The sequence below is a fragment of a genome, unplaced genomic scaffold (genome assembly GCF_019419815.1).
Source record: "Pyrus x bretschneideri cultivar Hongxiangsu unplaced genomic scaffold, Pyrus_bretschneideri_v1 Contig2, whole genome shotgun sequence".
Taxonomy (NCBI): Eukaryota; Viridiplantae; Streptophyta; class Magnoliopsida; order Rosales; family Rosaceae; genus Pyrus; species Pyrus x bretschneideri.
In genome coordinates, this window is record NW_025999501.1 from 3454434 (window position 1) to 3477031 (window position 22598).

At 45.8% G+C, this 22598-nt stretch overlaps 1 protein-coding gene and 1 pseudogene across 1 annotated transcript; both read right to left on the bottom strand.

Moving 5' to 3' along the window:
* Positions 1-649: 649 nt before the first annotated feature.
* Positions 650-19836, bottom strand: LOC125476629 (amino-acid permease BAT1-like). The gene is made up of 7 exons (XM_048582927.1): positions 19661-19836; positions 19340-19519; positions 19133-19252; positions 18853-19044; positions 2078-2383; positions 1582-1764; positions 650-1504 (listed from the first exon to the last, which is right to left on the bottom strand). Exons 1-7 carry the CDS (start codon positions 19742-19744, stop codon positions 1013-1015), a joined length of 1557 nt encoding a protein of 518 aa, XP_048438884.1. The 5' UTR covers positions 19745-19836; the 3' UTR covers positions 650-1012.
* LOC125476981 lies at positions 3399-3494 on the bottom strand (annotated as a pseudogene).
* Positions 19837-22598: the final 2762 nt, after the last annotated feature.

Here is a 22598-nt window from a genome sequence, read left to right on the forward strand (position 1 = left end):
GCTCGTCTTCGTATTTGTATAAAAAGGTAAAGGTGGATTGAGTTTTTTATAGCCAACGAGAAGGACGGAGATCTCTGCTTATTTGAGCTCATTGAGAAGCCTAAGTCAAGATCAAAACCTGCCATTATGGATGTCAAAATATTCCGCTTTGGATCCTAGTCAAGTGTTAGCTTCGTTGATTGTTTTTGGATTTTGAACAATGTGAACAAGCATGTAGATGCCTAACTATTGTAAGACATGTATTAAATTCGGGTTTAGGTTGATGATCGACTACTAGCTAACTTTATCTTGTTGTCTTCGGTTAATCTTATGAGGGGTTATTCTTAAGGATCTTATTATGGTCAGACTATTTTGGTATGAACTATCTCACGTACTTGGCTTATGTCCAATGCTCTGTTCTGAAAATCTCCGTCTACCGCTGCCCAGGCCTAGGCGGCTGGTCACCCCCCGCTTAGTCTCTAGGCTTTTGAAAATTAAGAAAGTGTGCCTAGACTTCCTTAGGCATCTGACTAGCCCACCTAAACCTGCCTAGGCACTTGCTTAGGTCGTGAATTTCACTTAGACAAAAAATTGATAATTTTCATTTTGCATTTTAATTCGTCAATAAATTGTAGAGACTTGTTAAATACTTAGACGAACACTCACTATGTGCTTGTTACCCATGTTTCCATATTGTCTAATACTTTATAATTTTATGTCATTTTATTTTGCAATCATGTATCACAATACAATTATGTATTTTTAAGTATAAATAGGCACTTATTTACACAATATATAATAAATTTACTTAAATTGCCTAGTCCGTTAAGGCCCTGCCTAACTGCCTAGGCGTTAGGCCCCAACCTGCCACCCGACTAGCGTCTAGCGTTTTTTAGAACCTTGGTCCAGTGTCGGTGCGAGATGTCAATCCAACGAACTTTCTCATGTACTAACCAGAAAACTCCCCTTCTCTCCCCCGATAAATCGAAACAGAGCTACTTTTATCTCATCGTGACGCAAAAACAATTTCATTTTAATGGTGTCCATTTTGTACATCAATGTTTCTTACCGGTCCTTTGTACCATTTCCTTGCATCCAAAACCCACCAAAGCATTACCAGAGCTAAAGCAGCACCAAGAGCTATTGGTGCATAGTTGAATGTTCTCAATCTAAGAGGGTATGAAGTTGGCAAAAGAAATATTGAGCATGTATAGCATATCCAAAGGACGGCCACAAAGCAAATTGGCCTTCTTGCTCTCCCCAAATAAAATGGTCCCGGTTTGAAGCTCTCTTCGGCCATCACCAGCCTTGCGAAAATTGGCACAGCGTAGCTGCCCACCCAACCAACTGTACTGACAGAAAGAATGGCGGTGAACACCACGTCAAGTTTCAGGATCGGTAATCCCAGCAGCAAAGTGATTGCTGTGCAAAGCCACACCGCGTTTATTGGAACCTTGCTCGTTGGATGCACTTTCCTCCAGATTGGCGAAAATGGGATGCATTTATCTCTTGATACAGCGTAAACCTTGGAGTGAAGAAACAAAGTTAACTTGATGCTTCAGGATATATAAATGTAGGATTAAGAGTTTCGGATTTTCTTACTGCTCTGGCGGCCGTTGTGGTTACAGATAGTCCACAGAAGAAGAAGGAACCCCATATGATAATCATGAAAAGAACAGCTCCAGTTGCACTATGAAACCTCCCATAGAATGCATCATATATTATCTGTGCTGGTACAAGTACACCACCAGTCTCATTGTCCTCCCGGTATAAATACTCCAAGTCCTGCATTAAAAATTTAACCTTAATAAGCATCCAATAGTTACAGGAGACAATTTTTACACACATTTGTTAGCTTCTCACGCTCCTTTCTTTATTTTTAGCTGTCAGATTAAATAAATCAAACGAAAGAACAAGATTAAACAAGATAGTGTGAGAAATTTGAAAAGTGTGCTTATCATTTTCTTTCAGTTATAACGCTTTTAGCTTGACCAAAACACAGCACTAGTAATTTTCAACAGTGAATGTATAAAAAATAGTAAAATACTCAATTTAGAATGCATATAATAATTAAAATAGGCGTGCGAAAACCGCTTACCTTGATGCTGAAAGTGAGAGCCAAGTAATAAGCCCAACCAAATACTGATACAAGGCCAATACTAGAGAGAATGGCAATAGGACCAGTCCTATCTGCACCTTTTGTCTCTTCAGTGAGATGAGCGGCTGCATCATAACCATATAAACAGTAGTTGCTAAGAAGCACCGATAAAATCACCGCATAAGGTATGCTGGATACTCCAGTTGTCTCTGGAGATGTTTCGAAATGTGTGAAGACGAAGGAAGCTGTCTGTGTTGGCTGTGCCACCAGTGGTAGCATTATGATTATTAACAATCCACCAATTAACTGTATAATTTCAGTTAGGTTAATTAGTAGTGGTTAAACCAGATTAGTAGATGTATGAATAATACATGAGACAAATGCAATAGAGTGTAACACTGTATAGAAAATGAGAGCACATCATAAATTGTTGGTCTAAAAAATACAAAACATGTCTCAAGTGGTGATGAAAGCGCTGAGCCTGGTAGTATGGACTTGTAATTAATATATAGAAAGATAAGTTAAGTGGGTAAGAGATTCATTATCACCTCTTATTGAGGTCAAATTAAGCACGTCCTAAAACCTCAGGTTAGTAGAGCATGCCCCGCACGCAACATGCGGATAACAAATCACCTTGTGAAAGTACAAAAGTGGCAACCAAAGCCAAGGGTTTCAAGATCTATCATGTCTATATAATTCGTTTAGGTGTGTCAAGTTAATGCGATGAAGAATGCGAGTAAATATATAAATGTGTTAAGGGCTGGTGGTCACGTCTAGCTCTAAGAGATTTTAGGTTCGATTCATGTCCAAAATGAATTTAAACCACATTCTTGTCGTGGGACTTCTTTCAAATTAGCAGCGAGGCTGGGTGATGCAATAGTTTCAGGCGGCGTTTCTACAGAGTACGAACTCGCCGTACGACCTCCAGCCAATGGCATTCATGGATTCGCCACCCCTTTTCTGCCACCCACTGCTGCGTTGGCCACTTCCTATGTACTGTCCCTTCAACCTATATATTCAACACTATTCTCCTCCTCCGCCGCAGCTCGCAAAACCAAAAAAACCCTAACTTTTCACCTCCCCTCTAAATTTCTCCTCTTTTCTTCACATTTCTTCTATCTGCACTTGGCAGATTGGTCAAGATTCATGGCCAGGTCACCTCCTTTTCCCAGAAAGTTTTTCAAGCCTTTGACGCCTGGCTTCCAAAATGGAATGGTATGCTTCTCCCTCTCCCCTTCTCTCTCTATGTGTCTCTCTACACACACACCCACTCGCATATTTCTGAGTTATTTTGAAATGTGTTTTTTGAGAGCACATACCACTTTATTTGGGGCACCTAATGAACATAAACGTTGCGCAGGGGTCATGCTAATCTTCTGTTTGTCTTTCCATTTTTATGGGATGTACCCGAAAGCACATGGTTTTTCATTTTCTATCTGTTTGGAGATTTCTTTTCAAGAAAGCAAGATTTTTGAGAAATAAAAAACTAGACCCTTAAAGGAAGATGGGCAATGTAGTACCTAATCTGAGCTGAAACTTTGATATTTGTGAGCCACATGAACATCTGAATGATTTTGCAGGGTTTGCAACATATTTTCGTTAATTCTTGATTAACTTCACATGCTCTGCTTTTGAAAAAGATACTTCGGTGCCCGACAGTTTTCGAAAAGGATATTTGTTCAAAGAAAATACTTGTAGCTTTTGGATGGTGCATACCATTTTCGACTGCTTACTTAACGATTTGATTCTTGCATTTGGACATCCAATAAAATCTAACTGTAGGTGTACACATGCTAACATACATGTCAATTTTTCTGAGTTTTCCGGTCAAATTGAGTGATTAGGAAATGTGGGTTGATTTTTTGTTATGCATATGAACAGGCAATTCCAATAGCCTTTACTAGAAGCCTCGGCGAAAAGAAATTGGATAAAGCACTTATTAAGAGCTGTCAGGGATCCTGGGATGTTAAAGTTCGTAGGACTTGCGATGGAGTGTTTTGTTTTAAACAAGGTTGGAAGGAAGTTGTGAAGAATCATAGCCTGGAAGTTGGAGAGTTCCTAGTCTTTGAACACAAGGGCAACATGGTCTTTAATGTGAAAGTCTATGAGCCACTAGGTTGTGAGAAAAAGTTTCCTCCTCCCTCCTTCAGGTTAATCATGGCAAAAACTCATTGGAACGTCAAATGTCCTAGCGCGGTAAGTTTTCTATCTTCTCTTTCTCCGTATCAAGTCTTCTTGACTCATGCTGTTATGTCCGCAATTTTCTGAAGTTGTTTTCACAGAATTCATGTTGGGCATACTCTAGACTCCGAAGTTTTAGTTTCAGTCTTAGTCGAAGTTGTTATATTAGATTGCTTGTTCAGGTTGAGTTGCAATCCTTACAACTAAACATTGGTTAGCAACTTAGCATGTTGAAGATATTTTGTTTAGGGGAAAATCCGTCTAACTTGTGATTGTTTATGACAGACAATCCCCCTTGACTTCGCAAGATCAACTGGCATTCTTGACAAATCCTGTATGCGTGTTAAAGATCCGTTTGGAAAATCATGGCCAATGGACATAGGAATTGTGAAAGATAAAGAGAAAATTGAAGTTTCTAGGAGTTGTCGTATGTATTTAAAAAGTAAAGGGTGGATTGAGTTTTACAAAGCCAACAAACTGAAGGACGCAGATGTTTGCATCTTTGAGCTCATTCGGGTGCCAAGGTGTTGACTACAAAAATTACAGAACCTACGTGGCGCGCAGGCCGAATAACTAATGAGCTAACTAATGTCCTTCGGTTGAATGCAGGGCGTGCCAACTCGTCGGCCGAGCTAGGCCGAGGAGTAGAATTTGATGTGGTCGCGTTGAGCGCGCTGTTGACTTCTGTATCTTGCGATTGCGACCGAGGAAGGAACGCTCTCGGTCTCTGGATTCTATAGCCTGAAGACAAGGCTACTAATTCTACGGAGTTCACAACTCGTCGAAGCCTGATTCGGCCACTGTGATTATATTCGTAAGGGTATAAGCACGCCGAATTGAGACCAAACTATACGGGCACAGGTATTCGAATGTGATGTATGTCTTGATGGTAAACGTAGTTCGGCCGTCGGAATGCCGAACCCTGAAACTTATTTGTGAGTATCCAATCATAAACTCGCTCGGCCTCCAATGCGCCGAGCAGAGCAATTCGTAACACCCAACTATGCCGAAATGGCTTAGTAAGATGACCTCTACCAACAAAGGTTCGAAAACCTTCCTCGGCCGAGACTTAGATAGATAATCGGTCGACCTCGACGCAGTGCTGTTTATCCAAACTGAAGGTGTGTCTCGGTCGGCTGATTCTGCGGCAGCAGTGCTGTTTATCCAAACTGAAGGTGCTCACCGGTTGCTTCCACAGTGCTGTTTGTCCAAACTGAAGGTGTGTCGGCGGGAAAAGAAAAGGAAAAAATCTCAAAGTGTTTGAGAGAATTTGCGCAGGGCAATTGTATGCTGATGTTGAAGGGGCTTTTCATTGCGTAATTTCTTGTATTTATAGCACCTCGCTCCTTGAATCCCATTCTGATCTGGATTGGGAGTCCTTATCCCATTTCACCTTTAACTCGAACAACCCTAGTCCTACTGGGATTCTGAATTCTCCTCCTTTTGAGGCTTTATCCCTTGCTGGTCGAGAATCCTGATTGCACCAGGATTTCCTCGACCTTTCCTCACTTATCTGGACTACTTTTAAGATAGGATCTCGCCGACCCTGCCAGCTGGTCCGGGTTTCATTATTTGGCCCATAGCATGTCATTACCTTGGGCCGAGCACATCCTGCTGCTCGGCCCAATCCCAATATTTTGGGCCCAAACATTGCCCCCTCGCTTCTGAGGTCGCCGACTGTCACTCTTGGTCGGCTCTCGGCCTTGAAGAAGCGAAAACATTTATTGCTTTTCTGGACCTTACTTCATTAATGACCATTATTCCTGCATATTTATGAGACATGATTGTACCTTCCTCGTTGCCCCCAACGCATGGCCACGCGTCAATTCTCCGCCGTTCTTAAAAGCTTCAATCATGGGCCTCGAAACCGTGCACCAACTGAACCGTCTTATCCTCATTAATACATTGAACCTATCGCCGCACGCCATCGTGCGTCCTGGATCTTCGCCCCCTCGATCCCATTTTCGCAGGTTCCCAAAATATCCGAAATGATTGCCAACTTTCCCGGTTAAATTTCCCCCTCTTTTGAACGAACACTTTTCGAATTCTAATGCCTTCCAAAATTCAGTCGTTTGCTCTTCTATCTGAAAAGCCTATAAATACCCACAGTTCACTCCATTCGTATCTTACGCTTTCAGAAAGAATCCAAACTCAAATTTCAATCATTCTTGCTTGTTCACAACCTTTTAATTTTCCCTCCTGCAAGCTTACCAGTTCTTCCAGACTATTCTAATGGCTTCCTTCATCGCGAAACTTTCTGAGGAGATCAACAAATGCAAAGACTTCATCGATCGGAGCACCGTCAAGACGCTGCGATTCGAAGAGGACATGGCCACCACCCACCAGATTCTGGGTCCCCTCTTTAGAGACGCCGTGCCATCGTCCGTCACTGACCTGCTCAAAGAGCAGTGCTTAATACCCCTGCTGCAGGGGTTCGACTGGTCCAAGTGGACTCTGGCGCGGCCACAGGGAGCCTGGCCCTCGACCACCACGGCTTGGGCTGCCTGGGTCGACCGGATGAGCTCCTTTTTCTCCAATGAGTGGAAGGCTCTTGGCATTTATGATGCCATTATGCTGTCAACCATGGAAATTGCCATGGATAAGGAGCTGCTCCTGGCGGCCATGAGTCTATGGTGTTCGGCCACCAACACCATGGTTTTGCCCTTCGGCCCCCTCGGCCCTACAGTCCTCGACGTCTCGGCCATCCTTGGGACTTCCCCGACCGGCCTTCCCATTGACGCCGCCCTTTCTGGATACCCTTCTCCCCTCGACCTGAAGGCGCTATTCGACGAAAGGGCCGTCGAAACGCTGAGCCGGGGCGATCGGGAGCCCTCAAGGGAAGAAGTTCATAAACTCCACAAGAACTTCTTCAACTACAATACCCTCATTCTGCATTTCGCCGGTCGAGGCGAGGAGGGCCTGAGGAAGGGAGAGCACGAGGCCTTCCTCTTCTACTGGTACAACAAATTCGTCTGTTGTACCAGGTCGAACAAGTGCCTGGTGGAGAACATGCCAGTGGCCCAGGCACTGGCCAATGGTCGCTTGCTGGCGCTCAGTCCAGCCATACTCGCCAACCTCTTCCGTTGCCTGGCTGAGGCGACCATTGGCAAGATTGACCCGCACCAGAACGGACCCCTCTGGGTGTTCCAACTCTGGCTGCAGGTCTACTTTTCCACCCTTCGACCGGAGGCTCCCGCCTTCGACCGAACGGCCGCCCTCGGCCCCCAACTGGCCTCGCGACCGGCGCCTCCCCACCGAGCCGACGAGGTATTCAAACATTTCTTCAGCCTCGACGTCCTCTCGGATGACGAGTTCCTGGTGTGCCGGCACCAGGAGTACCCTTCCTCGCTCGGGCTTCCTACGGCAACGTGGGCCCCGTCCGAGGATGCGGACATTCGTCAACGATGGGGGTCGTTCGTTGTGGCTCGTGACCTCCCACTGGGTTGTGATGCCCGCCGAGCGGGCTGGGAGGTTTACCACCCCAATTTTGTCGCCCGGCAGCTCGGCTACCTCCAAGGCAGTCCAGTCCCCCTGCTTGCTTCTCGGTCACTCTTGAGTCGGGGACGTCTTACCGGCTCCTCTGAGAGGGAGTGCAAGGCGTCCGACCAGGAGTTCCAGGAGAAGTGCAGGAAATTTAGGATCCGGCCGGCGGTTCCTGAGTCTCTGGGAACCGACACCTTTGGGGACTGGTGGGAAGAGTACACTGGAGACTTCTTCGGGTCCCCGGCCGAAGATCTGGTGACGAAGATCTTCGGCGACCGTCCTCGGTCGACGCCCTCGGCTCAACCTAAGGAGCCGGCCCAAGGTAGTCTTTCCGCCTTTACTTTTTTTTTTTTTTTTTTTTTTTTTTTTTTTTTTTATATATATATATCCTGAGCCTTGTCAATAGTCACCTTGCCCTCCAGGCAGCCGTGTGTCGAGGTGGGTAGAGGTGGTCGCCGCGGTGGCGAAGGCGAAGAAGGTGCCGAAGCCAATCGCCACAGAGAAGGCAGTCCCGGCCAAACGCCCCCACCGAGAGGCCGAGCCGGAGGTTGATGCCCCTCGCCCTTCCAAACGCGTCAAGAAATTGGCGAAGAAGGGCGATCGGGAAATTCATGTCGTCCCTAGTGATACCACAGGGACGACCGCTCCCGCCGGCTCTCCTCCATTGCCGTACGTCTTGATTCCACCGGCCGTCGCTTCTCCAGAGGCCACGGCAGCCCCCATCGGCGCGCCAGCCCCAGCCTCGGAGCCGGTCGTGACGCCTGCCGCGGGGAGGTCGGCAGCACCGGTCGAGGGACCCTCTTCTCCGACGGTCGTTCTGGAGGTATGACCCTACTTCTCTCCCTTGTTCCTTTCGGTTTTCGGTTATGATGCAAAAGTTTCTTTTTGTTCAGGATGTCGAGAGCGAGAGCGGAGAGGTCCCCTTGGAACGCCGGCGCCGACCAGTCAACTCTCCTCCCGTTCATCCTCCGGTGGTCGAGGCGACCGCTCGCCCGATTCCTTCTGCGGCGGATCGCGGCAAGAGACCCTTGGCCGATCCTGAGGCCACGGCCGAGTCGCCGATCCACCCGCAGGACGAAGACCTCCCCATTCCCCCGCAGGAAGTCTCCTCGGCCTACGTAAGTCTTCACTTTTTCTTGTTACTTTTCCATGACATGTTCTTAAAAAAATTATTAAATGTCAGGTGCCCGAACGGTCATTTCACCGGCAATTTTATGCGCCGAGGGGTGTTGTTTATATTTCCTGGCCGCCGACGTGGCCATCAAATGTAGACAACCTCCATCGGCCGCGTGAATTGCGTAGCTGTCTAAGGCACTGGGCTCGGCCATTAAGTTCCCTGGGTTCGAGCAATGACCCAGAGGGCATGGCCGAAGTCTCCTCTCGGCAGGTCTAAAACAATCCCCTTTTTCCCTCATGCATTATCACGATGTTTCTACTATTCTTTACAAACATTCCCTCTTATGTGCAGCCATCGTGGGAGTTGGAGCTTGACGCTCTTCTCCAAAGCACGACCGGTGAGGCCGGCTCCTCCGCTGCTCCTGCCGAACCAGCTGGAGCCATGCCCGAGGCCGAAGTCTTCGTGAAGCTGCGTGAAGTCCTTTCTCTCACTGCCTCCCAAGCTCTTCGATGCCAGGGTCTTGACTCTGTTGGAGAGTGTCTCAACGACCTCGCCAGTGGTGGTCACCTCAGCCCGGAGGGCATCTCTTTCCTCACCGATCTCCTGGAGCGGACTCGGCACCATTTTCTTATCTTCGAACGAGCACTGCAAGCCGAGGATGACCTGAAGGTAGCCAAGGTCGCGCAGGAGGCAGGTCGAGTGGAGTTGGAGGCAATCAAAGCAAGGAAAGCGAAGCTGACCGAGTTTGATCGCCAGATCTCTGACCTCGAGCGTCAGATTTCTGTCCTTCGACAGCAAAGGGCGGCCGCTGCTTCCGAGCTCGAGAAAGATTTCGAGGCTAACAAGGCTCGGCTGACGGCCTTCGCTGCCGGTGCACGGCGTATCCAGCAGCTGCAATGTAACAAGAAGACACGGCAGGCTGAGATAATTTTGAGCGAAGCGAAGTGGCTGGAGCTGAAAGCTGCCCTCGAGACTTTCCTCCCCTCGACCCCTTAGGAACCCATCATTATACTTGTATTGTTTTTGTAATAATCTTTTTGCTATTAATACAATGCTCGTTTTGCTAACAATACAATAGTCTTACTCTTGCATTTCCCAAGTAATTGGATAGTACTTCTTTAAAAACTTTCCATTAATCGGCAATTTGTGAACTGAACCCGTCCGATCTTTTAAATGATATGCCCCCTTGCCGAGGACTTTGTGAACGACGAATGGCCCTTCCCAATTCGGCGACCACTTCCCAAATCTTGGGTCCTTAATCCCAACAGGCAACACAGTTTGCCAAACCAATTCTCCTTCGCCGAACGTTTTTTGTCTTACACGCTGGTTATACGCTCGTTCGGCAATTTTCTTTTGTGCTACCAATAAGTTACTCGCGTCGACTCGACTTTCTTCTAAATCTTCTAATTCCTGCCGCATCGCTTGACAATATTCAATACTGAACAAGTCACTCTGCTCGATTACTCGTAACGAACTTATACTTAACTCGACCGGTAACATGGCGTCGTGTCCGTAAGTTAACGCATAAGGGGTCGTTCCAGTGGCCGAGCGGGGTGACGTTCGGTATGCCCATAACGCTTCATTTAACTTTAAGTGCCACAACCCAGGTTTCTCTTTTACCATTTTTTCAAGGATGCCGATCAACACTTTATTGCTTGCCTCGGCCTGCCCGTTTGCCTGTGGGTAATACGGCGTAGATTGCTCGAGTCGGATGTTCAAACTTGCTGCGTATTCCTTAAACCTATCAGCCGTGAAGATAGTGCCATTATCAGTTATGATCGTTTCTGGCACGCCGAATCTGGTCACAATATTTTCTTCTACGAAATTGCATACCTCCTTGGCCGTTAATTCGGCGTATGACCTTGCCTCGACCCACTTAGTGAAATAGTCAGTTGCTACCATAATCCACGCGTGTTTCGCTGCTCCCGATGATGGCGTGATTTTGCCAATCACGTCCATTGCCCAACCTCTGAACGGCCATGGTTTGGTGACCGAATGTAGCAATTCGGCCGGGGCTCTCTGTACGTGTCCATGAATTTGGCATGGTACGCATCTCCGTGCGTATTCGATACAATCCTTTAATATGCTGGGCCAAAAGTAACCGTGTCGTCGGAGCAACCAACGCATCTTTCGTCCAGACTGGTGTGCTCCGCAAATTCCTTCATGTACCTCGGCCATTGCTTGGGTAGCCTCGTCTGGGCCAAGGCACAATAGCAGTAACCCATCCTCGCCCTTGCGATATAATTCATTTTGATACGACACGTAATTCGTGGCGAGGACCTTCGTTCTCCGGTCGTGTTTCCCATTGGGATTATCGAGGTATCGTAACATCGTTTTTCTCCAATCATCTGGTTCCACCTCGACGGCACATATTTCTACGGGGTCTCCTCGTTCTAGTAGGGATGGGAGCGACATTACCCTTGTTCGTATTACGTGTGTGCGCTGGAGGGTTTGCCGATCGATCAAGGCCGGGTACGATTGCAGTCCTGTGGCTGCGACGCGGCCGAGTTTGCCCCCCATGAGTTGTGCTCCGGAGGCGATCTGGGCGAGTTCATCGGCATCGGTGTTGTGGATTCGTGAAATATGTTCAAACGTGATCCGTTCGAAGGACTCGGCCAGGTATGTGGCGACCATGTGATATGGCGCCAAAGTACAACTCATGCAACGAAAAATGCCGTTCAATTGGTTAATCACAAGTTCGGAATCACCGAGGACAAGAACACGGGAAGCCCGTAGATCGTGTAAAACGTGGAGACCGATAATGAGGGCTTCATATTCGGCCTGATTGTTTGTGCAGCTGAAATCCAACTTGAGAGAGAAGTACCATCGGCAGTGGTTGGGCGACTGAATTGCGATGCCGACGCCTGCCGAGGTCGAAGTACTGGATCCATCAAAATGCATAGTCCAATGGTTATCGCGTGTGGTGACTAGTCCGATGTCGACATCGCCCCCTTCAAAACCATATGGGGAAGGGTGCTGAGCCAAGAAATCGGCGAGAGCCTGCCCCTTGACCGCTTTTTGGGGAACGTACTGCAGGCTAAATTCGGATAAGGCGAGTGTCCATTTCCCGATTCGGCCTTTAACGATAGGCCGAGTGAGCATGTAACGAATTACGTCTGTCTGGGCGATGACCTGCGTGACTGATGGGAGCATGTAATGCCGAAGCTTGGATGCGGCAAAAAACAAAGCTAAGCAAAGTTTTTCGACCGGTGAGTAATTGAGCTCTGGTGCATTCAGATTTCGGCTAAGATAAAAGATAGCTTGCTCACGACCGACGTTGTTGTCTTGTGCAAGGAGACAACCAATGGATTCGGCGGCTGCCGAAATGTATAATTTGAGGGGTTTGGTGCGACAAGGTGGAACCAGCACAGGTGGGGTCGAAAGGGCCACCTTGATCTGCGTGAATGCACTCTGATGTTCTTCGCGCCAAACAAATTTATCGGTATCCTTAAGTTTGAGGAGAGTAGAGAATGCCTTCATTTTACCGGCCGAATTAGCGATGAAACGGCGGAGGAAGTTGATCTGCCCGAGTAACGACTGCAACTGTTTCTTTGTTGTGGGAGGTGGGGCGCTAATGATGGCGCGGGCTTTATTGGCGTCGACTTCGATGCCGCGATGGTGCACCAAAAACCCTAGGAAATTACCGGCCGAAACACCGAAAGCACACTTGGCTGGGTTCATCTTGAGGCTGTTCTTGCGCATGCGAAGGAACGCTTGTCGTAGGTCATCCAGGTGTGTTTGGCGGCGTTTCGACTTTACCACCACATCGTCGATATAAACTTCGACGATGGTCCCAATTAAGTCGTGGAAAATCATATTCATGGCTCGTTGGTATGTGGCGCCGGCATTCTTGAGGCCGAATGGCATGACTACCCATTCGTACGTGCCTAGTGCCCCTGGGCAACGGAAAGCCGTTTTGTGGACGTCGGCTTCGGCGATGAAAATCTGGTTGTATCCCGCATGACCGTCCATAAAAGATAGTAATTCATGATTAGCTGCGGCATCAATGAGTAAATCCGACATTGGCATTGTATATGCGTCCTTGGGAGTCGCTAGATTCAGGTTACGGAAATCGGTGCAAATGCGGAGGGCACCGTTTTTCTTCAACACTGGGACGATATTGGCCAACCATTCGACGTAGCGAGCGGTCCTAATAAATCCGGCCTTGAGAAGCCGAACCAATTCTTCCTTAATGCCGAGTTGTAACTCGGTCGAGAATCGGCGAGGGGGTTGTCGAAAAGGCTTACAACCGTCCCTGATGCGTAGTTCATGCTCGACCAAGTTTCGATCGAGGCCTGGCATTTCATGGTAACTCCACGCAAAGCAATCTTTAAATTCCTGGAGTAACTTACGGAGTTCGGCCTTCATGGCCGGTGGGAGTAACGCGCTTATAAACAATATGCGAGGATCATCGGCCGTGCCTACGTTAACTTCCTCTAATGGGTCCTTGACTTGAGGCCGATGGTCCTCGAGTTCGGCCGGGGCAGCCCGAACTTTCTCGAGAGACAAAACAGGGCCGTCATCTGCTTCGGCCAAAAATTCAATTAAATTAATGCCAGAATGCGGTTGCTTGGTAATGGCGTACCAATGGGCCAGCAGACGTTCCATTGTTGACGAAACCGCGGCCTGACGCTGTTCTTGTTTGGTGTGCTCAATCATCGGCATTGGGGACCAAATCTGCCAAGCCAAGTCTCGCCGAATCCTGTTGGACAGTCTCGGCGCCGACCTCAATCACTTTCTGCACTGAAATTCGCGTCGGCCGCCCATCCTCGTTAAGACCTTGGAGGGTGATGTAGCCGACGTGATCATCATAATAGCGAGCCTGAATCATGTTGGTCTCAAATGGTTGATTATCGGCTGGATGGATGGTAACCGATTTGCCATCCCAGAAGATGAGAACTTGGTACAATGATGAAGGAATGCAACTGGTTTGGTGGATCCAGTCTCGACCAAGTAATGCGTTATAATCGGTCTTGGAATCAATTATGAAGAATGCCGTCATGTGTTGGCGACCGGCAATGCTAACCTCCAATGGTAACACTCCTTTGGTCTGAGACTTGTCACCAATGAAGCTGCTCATAGTGATCCCTGACGGAATGAGCTCATTATCAGAACGGCGCAAAGCCTTCATGACAGATATTGGCATAATGTTGACTGTGGCCCCACAGTCGACAAACACTTTGGAAATGGGGAATCCTTCGATGTGAGCCGTGATGTACAACGGCTTCAGGTGTTGGAGATTAACCGAAGGGGAACGAGGAAATAGCTCGGCCAATGCCGCCTTAAGGTTGTCCGTGCTTCGGGTCTCTCGGTCGTCATCGTTTGCGATGAAATCGACTTGTGTTGCCTCCTCGGCGACCACATCCCCGTCCAAGAAATTCGACTGGGGTGTACTTGGTTGGAATTCGGCTGGTAACACGTGGACCATACTGATCTCCATTTGTTCGAGAACCGAAGGGCCCATTGGATCGTGGTCGTCGTCTTCTGCCGAACTAGCCACAGTATCAGTCGGCGGAACATCCTCGATCAAGCTTTCAAGTGCCTCGGTAAGAGCCGGTACCCGAGACATGGGAACCGAGTCGAATGTGGTGTGGCTATTTTCCTCGACCATGTTGACTGTTGAAGATTTATGTTGGTCCTTTGTTATACGGGCCCGTTCTTCATAGGCAATGCGGGCGTTCCTAGTGTCGAGATATGTATCCAACCTTGCTATTCGTTTTTCTTCGTCGGCCGTGAGGCCGAAGAGTGATACCGCCGAGAAAACTTCGAAATGATAACGCAAATGCTGAAGGTCATCGAGCGAGAAAGGTAATTCGGCGGTGTCGATATCTGTATAAGGATCAACATCAAAACCAAGTACCCGAGCTTCCCGTATATGCTGGAACCTTGCCTTAATTGCTGGGTCGGAGGTTTTCTGAATGATTTGCTCGGCATCAGGGCAAGTGAGAGCTAGGTCGAGGGCTTCCTGACACTCCTTGGGTAGTCCGTACAAGTCATTGGCGGAGTATTTCTTGTGAAACTCTCTCATGTATTCCAAGGATTCACCGAGGAATGGGGGATGTAAGTTGCGCCGTACTTTGATAAACGGTTCGCGCGGTGGTGATGAGGAAATCTTCCTTTTGGCTTCTTGCGTGAAGTGTTCTAGCCGAGCTCTAGTTTCCCCAGGCCGAAGCAGGATTTTGATACGTTTCTCAGCATCCTCAATGGTGGTTTCAAAACCGGCAGCAGCTACTTGCTTCCCTTCGGCCAATTCGGTCATGATAGTTGGGGTTGGCCGTTCACTGATGCTTTCCGCGGCCTTCTTTGGTTGCCACTGGTTGGTAGTGCTGGCCTGTGCTCCTCGTCGTCGAGCCATGCAATCAATCCGTTGACGGCGACGTTTTTGGGATTTAGACAGTGCTGTATATAAACCAGTCGGGGAGTTGTAACTGTACCAGCGTTGATCCGATGTTCGGGGTGGTTTGAAGGTTTTGCGATCGGCTGACGAGCTGGAACTGTTAGTATTGTGCGAGTAGTAATCCTCATTATAGAAAGGCGCGTCGAAATCAAGGCGCCGCCTGACTGAGGCCTGGTCTTTCGGCCGTACTTGTAAGCCGAGTCGATCGAACACTTGACGTCGCGGACCAACTTCCTTTGGTGCTGTGGTAAGGGCCGTGGGTGTTGTTGAAAATGTCTTCTTCCCAGGTTCAATCGATGTTTTACAATGGTCACATAAAACCTTTGACTCATGAATTTCGTCGGAACTCGACCCCATCATAGGCTCATCGGCGAGGGGCCTCGATTGTTCCGTGGGTGGTGCATTTGAAAATATATCAAGCTTCAGCCTTGTTCGACCATTCTGTTTACGGATATGCTGCACCGGAACGTATTCGGCCTTCCCTTTGTTTTTAGGAAGATGAGCATCCACCATACCAATTGTTGTTGAAGGGAAGGGATTGACGTCGACCGCCATCTGCTTTTCCGGGAATTTCAATTTTCCTTTTTCGATCCAACTTTGGATTGTATCCCGGAACACGACACAATTATTTGTTGCATGCTTATTAGAATTATGGTACTTGCAGTATATCTTTCCTTTCAATTCATCGGCCTTAGGGATAATATGTCCCGGCCGAAGCTTGATGATCTTTGCCGCCAATAATTGATCGAAAATTGCATCGGCCTTGGTGATGTCGAAAGTGTATACTTTTGAAGATTTACTTATGTCCTCGGCGGCCGAATGGGCTTTGGTGTCTTTGCCGTGTACTTGAGCCAGAGCCTTGCAGACGTATGGTTTATCTATTACTATCTCGGCCGCATCCACACTGACGTACTGAGGGTCCCCGCTTTCGGCCGATGCATAGCTGACCGTGGGGTTTTTATACAACGTTCCCCGGGATGGTAATTTTGAGACCTTCTCTTCTCGGAGCAGGTAATCATACTGTTCGACATGTTGAGCAAGTTCGTACATATCGCGAATGTTTGCCCCCAGGAACTTCTTTTTGTACTCCACGTCTAATCCGTTGAGAGCAATCCTGACGAATTCCACTTCGGGGAGTGGTACTCGGCACCAATTCCTGGCCGACTTGAACCTTGTTAAGTACTCCATTGGCGATTCGTCGGATGCTTGAGCCATCCTGGCCAAGGATGACACTGACATCTCCATCCCAGGCCGATAGAATTGTTCATGGAATTTTTCGAACAACTCCTCCCAACTCTGCACAGAATTGGGTGGAAGATTAATGTACCAGGCGAAAGCGGAGCCTGTCAATGAAAAGTTAAACAGACGTAGTTTGTAGAAATCGCTATTAACGTCTCCACACTGCGCCGTGAACCGAGCCACATGTTCTAATGAGGACAAAGACGACTCCCCGGCGAAGAGGCTGAAATCAGGGATCTTAAATCCCCGTGGGTATTCAAACCTTTCTACGTAAGCCGGGTAAGGATGAATGAATTTTGGAAACTTCGGCCCTTTCTTCAAGGCCGAATCAATCATTCTCTGGACTTCGGTCATGTTCACGGAGGCGGCTTCTTCTCCCTGGCTTGGTCCCTCGGATCTATGTCCTGATCCTCTTTCTAAGGTGACTGGTTGCGGTCGAGCGGACGCTCTATCGGCAGGTATGGGCACGTTCGTCGAGAGCTGTCGAGGTTGGCCGACCTGGCCATCTTCGAAGGCTTTACTAACTAATATTTCAAGCATTCTGGTCTGTGTATCGTTGTTACTTCGTATTGCCTCTAGCAAATCATTCATCTTTTGACCAATCGACTGCTCGACCTGTCGATACTGCTCATCGAGTCGTCTCCGAAGAAACGACCTAGTTGGTGGATCAGAGCCTTCTCCACCATCGTCGTCGCAGTCTTCCACTATCCCCTCCACGAATATGGGCGTCGTTTGATTCGGGATAGCCGCGTTGTGAGGTTGCCCACCGAGACAGATCTCATTCTCTCGGCGGGTCACACTTGTAGCCTCGGGTGGCAAAGCAATGACCGGATTTTTTGCTGGGTGCGAATCCTGCCCAAGGCCTTGCACTGGTAAGTCAACTGTTGACTTTCCCATGTTTGTTTTCTTCTTGGTAGACCGTGTTTCTACGGTCATGAACTCCGAAGGTTTAGCACAATGGTCCCACCGGGCGTGCCAAAATGTTGACTACAAAAATTACAGAACCTACGTGGCGCGCAGGCCGAATAACTAATGAGCTAACTAATGTCCTTCGGTTGAATGCAGGGCGTGCCAACTCGTCGGCCGAGCTAGGCCGAGGAGTAGAATTTGATGTGGTCGCGTTGAGCGCGCTGTTGACTTCTGTATCTTGCGATTGCGACCGAGGAAGGAACGCTCTCGGTCTCTGGATTCTATAGCCTGAAGACAAGGCTACTAATTCTACGGAGTTCACAACTCGTCGAAGCCTGATTCGGCCACTGTGATTATATTCGTAAGGGTATAAGCACGCCGAATTGAGACCAAACTATACGGGCACAGGTATTCGAATGTGATGTATGTCTTGATGGTAAACGTAGTTCGGCCGTCGGAATGCCGAACCCTGAAACTTATTTGTGAGTATCCAATCATAAACTCGCTCGGCCTCCAATGCGCCGAGCAGAGCAATTCGTAACACCCAACTATGCCGAAATGGCTTAGTAAGATGACCTCTACCAACAAAGGTTCGAAAACCTTCCTCGGCCGAGACTTAGATAGATAATCGGTCGACCTCGACGCAGTGCTGTTTATCCAAACTGAAGGTGTGTCTCGGTCGGCTGATTCTGCGGCAGCAGTGCTGTTTATCCAAACTGAAGGTGCTCACCGGTTGCTTCCACAGTGCTGTTTGTCCAAACTGAAGGTGTGTCGGCGGGAAAAGAAAAGGAAAAAATCTCAAAGTGTTTGAGAGAATTTGCGCAGGGCAATTGTATGCTGATGTTGAAGGGGCTTTTCATTGCGTAATTTCTTGTATTTATAGCACCTCGCTCCTTGAATCCCATTCTGATCTGGATTGGGAGTCCTTATCCCATTTCACCTTTAACTCGAACAACCCTAGTCCTACTGGGATTCTGAATTCTCCTCCTTTTGAGGCTTTATCCCTTGCTGGTCGAGAATCCTGATTGCACCAGGATTTCCTCGACCTTTCCTCACTTATCTGGACTACTTTTAAGATAGGATCTCGCCGACCCTGCCAGCTGGTCCGGGTTTCATTATTTGGCCCATAGCATGTCATTACCTTGGGCCGAGCACATCCTGCTGCTCGGCCCAATCCCAATATTTTGGGCCCAAACACAAGGTCAAGATCAAAACCCGTCATTATGAATGTCAAGATATTCCGCTTTGGATCGTAGGCAGTTCCAAGTCAATTGTTAGCTTCATTGATTGTTTTTAGATTTTGAACAATGTGAACTAACATTTAGATGCCCCTAATACTGTAAGTTGTATTAGATTTGGGTTAAGGTATCAGATTGATAACTAGCTACTTCTATCTTGATGTTGCAATTGAATCTTACATGCAAAAACAAAGGAGTTGGAAGGGCTCACCTGCCACCATATCGAAATTATGTTGAGAAATGCTATCACTTGTAATGCAAATGTATTGAGCACTGCCCATATGATGGTCAGACCGACATACATGCACAGGAATACACCCCTCGATGCAAAATAGCCTCCGCCCTTGTTCGTCCCCGTGGCTAAAAGAATGACCATCTGCAACGCTTGTGATGCGGAATATGCCTAAAGGGGAAAGAAAATAAAAGGCATTCAAGAAAACATGTTAGTCTCTTTGATTCAAAGTCACTTGATGCAGAGGAAGTGGCTATACCTGAGCACCTATTGCGGAAACAAGACCGATGGTTTCAAGCCAAGCGCAGCACCACGACGCGAATGGCCCCCACATGGGTCCGGCCAGATGAGCAGCCCAAAAATAAAGAGAACCTGTGGTCTGATCAATGTTTAAAGCAACCAAGATCATGTCAGATGTTACTTACAAATCCATAGGAAAAAGAAAGGGAAAAACAGCACCGCGTACCGGAAAAGAGGAGCATATCTCAGCCATGGCAATTCCGACAAACCATGTGAAGAATGTGACAACAATCCAACCCCATATTAGGGGTGCCGGACCAGCATAGCGCAGACTTTGGCCGTAGAGAGGCGTACCAGTGAACACCGACATGCACGAAAATGTTATTGCCATCGTCTTGAACAATGACTGTAGAAAACCAAGTGAAAACATTAGATTTCAACCTCTCTCAACATGGTTGCAAGAAAGTTTATGAACATGAAAGAAGCTAACACCCAGCTACGGCTACGAAGAGAACAACAAATAGAGAGAGAGAGAGAGAGAGAGAACCATTTCCCTTCTGAGTTCTTGCTTGTATCCCAGCTCATTGAGCCGCTTTTCGCCGGAATCCATTTCCAAAGCTTGGTGATTCATTATGGTTTCCGGCGAAAAGTAAGTTTGAACGTAAGATTAAGAATTTCCAAAGTCAAAGGAAATCTGAGAATCAGGAACCTATATGATTCTCTTATGGCATTCTTTGCACGTCTTTATATTTTAACTCCAAGTAACAGAGAAGAAGGGAAAGCAGACGGAAAGTTTGAAATTTCTACGTTCCAAATAATGACAAAAAACTTCTAAGTTTGAATATTGATGAAAATAAAGGGAAGTGATATTCGCACTCTAAAAATTTTATTCTACACTCTTTATAAGTGTATTTTTCTTTCATAATATAAAAAATTTGGAGTGTAAAATAAGATTTTTAGAATATTAATAATAATTCCCAAAATAAAATATAAAGATATTGACATCCTTTTCTTCCCACTAGTACAATAACTAGTATTTCTTGACCAACTAAAATTCAAACAAGTAAAAGGCAAGAGCTAAGTGATCATAAGAGTTTTCAAGAGAGGGTCAAATTTGAGGAGGCCAGTTTGCTCGGTGGCCTTCCTGTTGATATGCTATGCGCCAGTAACTCTCATTGATATTTTGACACTTACATTGTTTTTGTGGGTTTTGGATGCAGGGAAATGGTTCAAAAGACATGTCCGAAATATCGATGTATAAAACCATTAGAATATGTGTTCATTCAAGAGGAATTATATTAGTTGATGTGATAATAGTAATAAGTACACATCAATTACTATATCACGTAAAACTAAATCAATGAAACAACGTTTGGAAATTCAATTGCCCTCATTAATTCACTAAGATTTGGTGAGTGTGTGGTCGTATTTGGTTCAACAATTGTGGATTGGACTCAGACGTTGGACTAACTGTCTTTAGATGAGAAATGGACTAACTGTATCGAGTCCGGGTCACAAATGTTTTTTTTATTTTCTTATAACAATGTATTCTATTTTAATGGGAGTGAAGATCTGAATTAAACCATACAATGAGGCAAGAACCAAATCAAGTGCAAATGGGTCAAAGCGTAGCTTGGTATGTCATTATCGTTTCGCATCCCGTTAAGTATTTTATCTCATCCTTGACTTAATACCCACGCACTCGAGAATTCCCTATCCCCGTCCTTGTTGCGTAACATATTACCCGCCTATTAGAAAAGGTAAAAATAAAAATATTTTCTTTAACTAGTAGTATATGGATTATTTAGACGAATTAACATGTCACAATCATAATAATAGTTAATTATCTCTACTATTAGAAAGTCAGAAGTCAATTTTGATGTCTCAAAGCTTCACCAAAAATAATTGGACAACAATGCCCCTAAAACAAAAAAAATGCATTAACTAAAAAAAATACAGAAATTTTTTTACCAAGGGTACTTTTGTAAGAAAAGTAATAATTAAAAGAGATTAAACAGAAGAAAAGTAAGAAAAGAAATTAAACGTGCAAAATGGCAACATGATCGTGGAGGACTCTAAATAAACTGCCACAACAGAGAAGATAAAATAACTCCCAAGAACTCACAAATGTACATTGAGTATTCTACAAATCCAAAGGAGGAGGGAAGAAGCTTCGTCCCTGCTACTTCGAATGGTTTGGGTAAATTTTAAAAATTATCAGCGGGATTTGTTTCTCTCCCTTATCGCTCATTCCATGTTTTTGGTTTTTCTTAACTTTGGTCGTTTTATTGCAGGAAAACTAAGAACTTAAATTGATTTGTTCATGTGAAATTGGTTTTTTTTTTTTCCTCTGTTTTTTTAGTATGATGAGTTTGAATTGACATGAACTTTTGTGTTTGGAAGGTAATTTCTGTGTACATACTCTTTCTTCCAACTTCTGAAGTTCGATCGGCGTGTGTAAACTATTGATAAAACCATTCGTTGGTTATATATTATGGATTGATACCTTCAAGAGAGAATATAAATTATAGTTTTATTCTCTCTGTTTGCACTATGGACATTATTAATTGTTTGTGAGCACGTTATTGCTTCAACAATTAGAATCTCTTCAAAATCTTTACCTCCCTGTCAAATGTTGGTGTTTAGGTTGTGAGAAATATGATGGTTTACTTAAAGAACTTAATATATGTTTAGATTTATCTACATTTTGATTGAAGTAGGGACATCATAGTTCATGGCTCCACAACTGCACGGGGAGGCAGATTACGATAGTCGAAGAGTGTTTGAAAAATAGATGCGGGGAGCAAATGAGTTTGGGATTTCAAAGAACTACTACAATTGGTGGATGTGGGTAAACGATGTCTTTGTTTTTTACTAATTCCATTTGTTTCTCTTTTAAGTTAATCATTTCTTTTGTGTTTGAGGGACTTAAGTTAATTGTTTTGGTTTTTGGTGTTTGTTTTCTTTAGTTGCATGATTGAAAGTTTCTTTTTGTACAGATTGTAAAACTAAAACGAAAATCATTCGACTTATCAAAGTTTAGCTAGAGGATTCAACCGGGTATGCTCTCTATGTTTGTCTTGCTTTGTTTATCAAAGTTTTGCTTTCATTTGGATTAGTACGTTTCTTGCAAAATTTTAGCTCTGTTTTAATTTTTTTATTAAACAAATTTGTTGAACTATGAATTATGTTATAATATGGGAATCATGGCAAAGTTTTCCAACTAAAAATTTGTTTAATGAATTGAAAAGGATAATACCGTAAAAAAGATGCTATAAGTATCTTGACATGCTATACCAGGTTTTCTTTTTGGCAAATTTGTGTTTCTCATTCGTATTCATGGTTCCATTAAGATTTTTTTTCCTCTCTATTTTATATCTCCATCATAAGGTTGACTTCATTTTTATGTTTTCTAATCGGTTTAATTGTTGAAGTTTAATTTTCCTTTGACATTCATTCTCTCTGCAACAGGTTGGGTTCCTTTG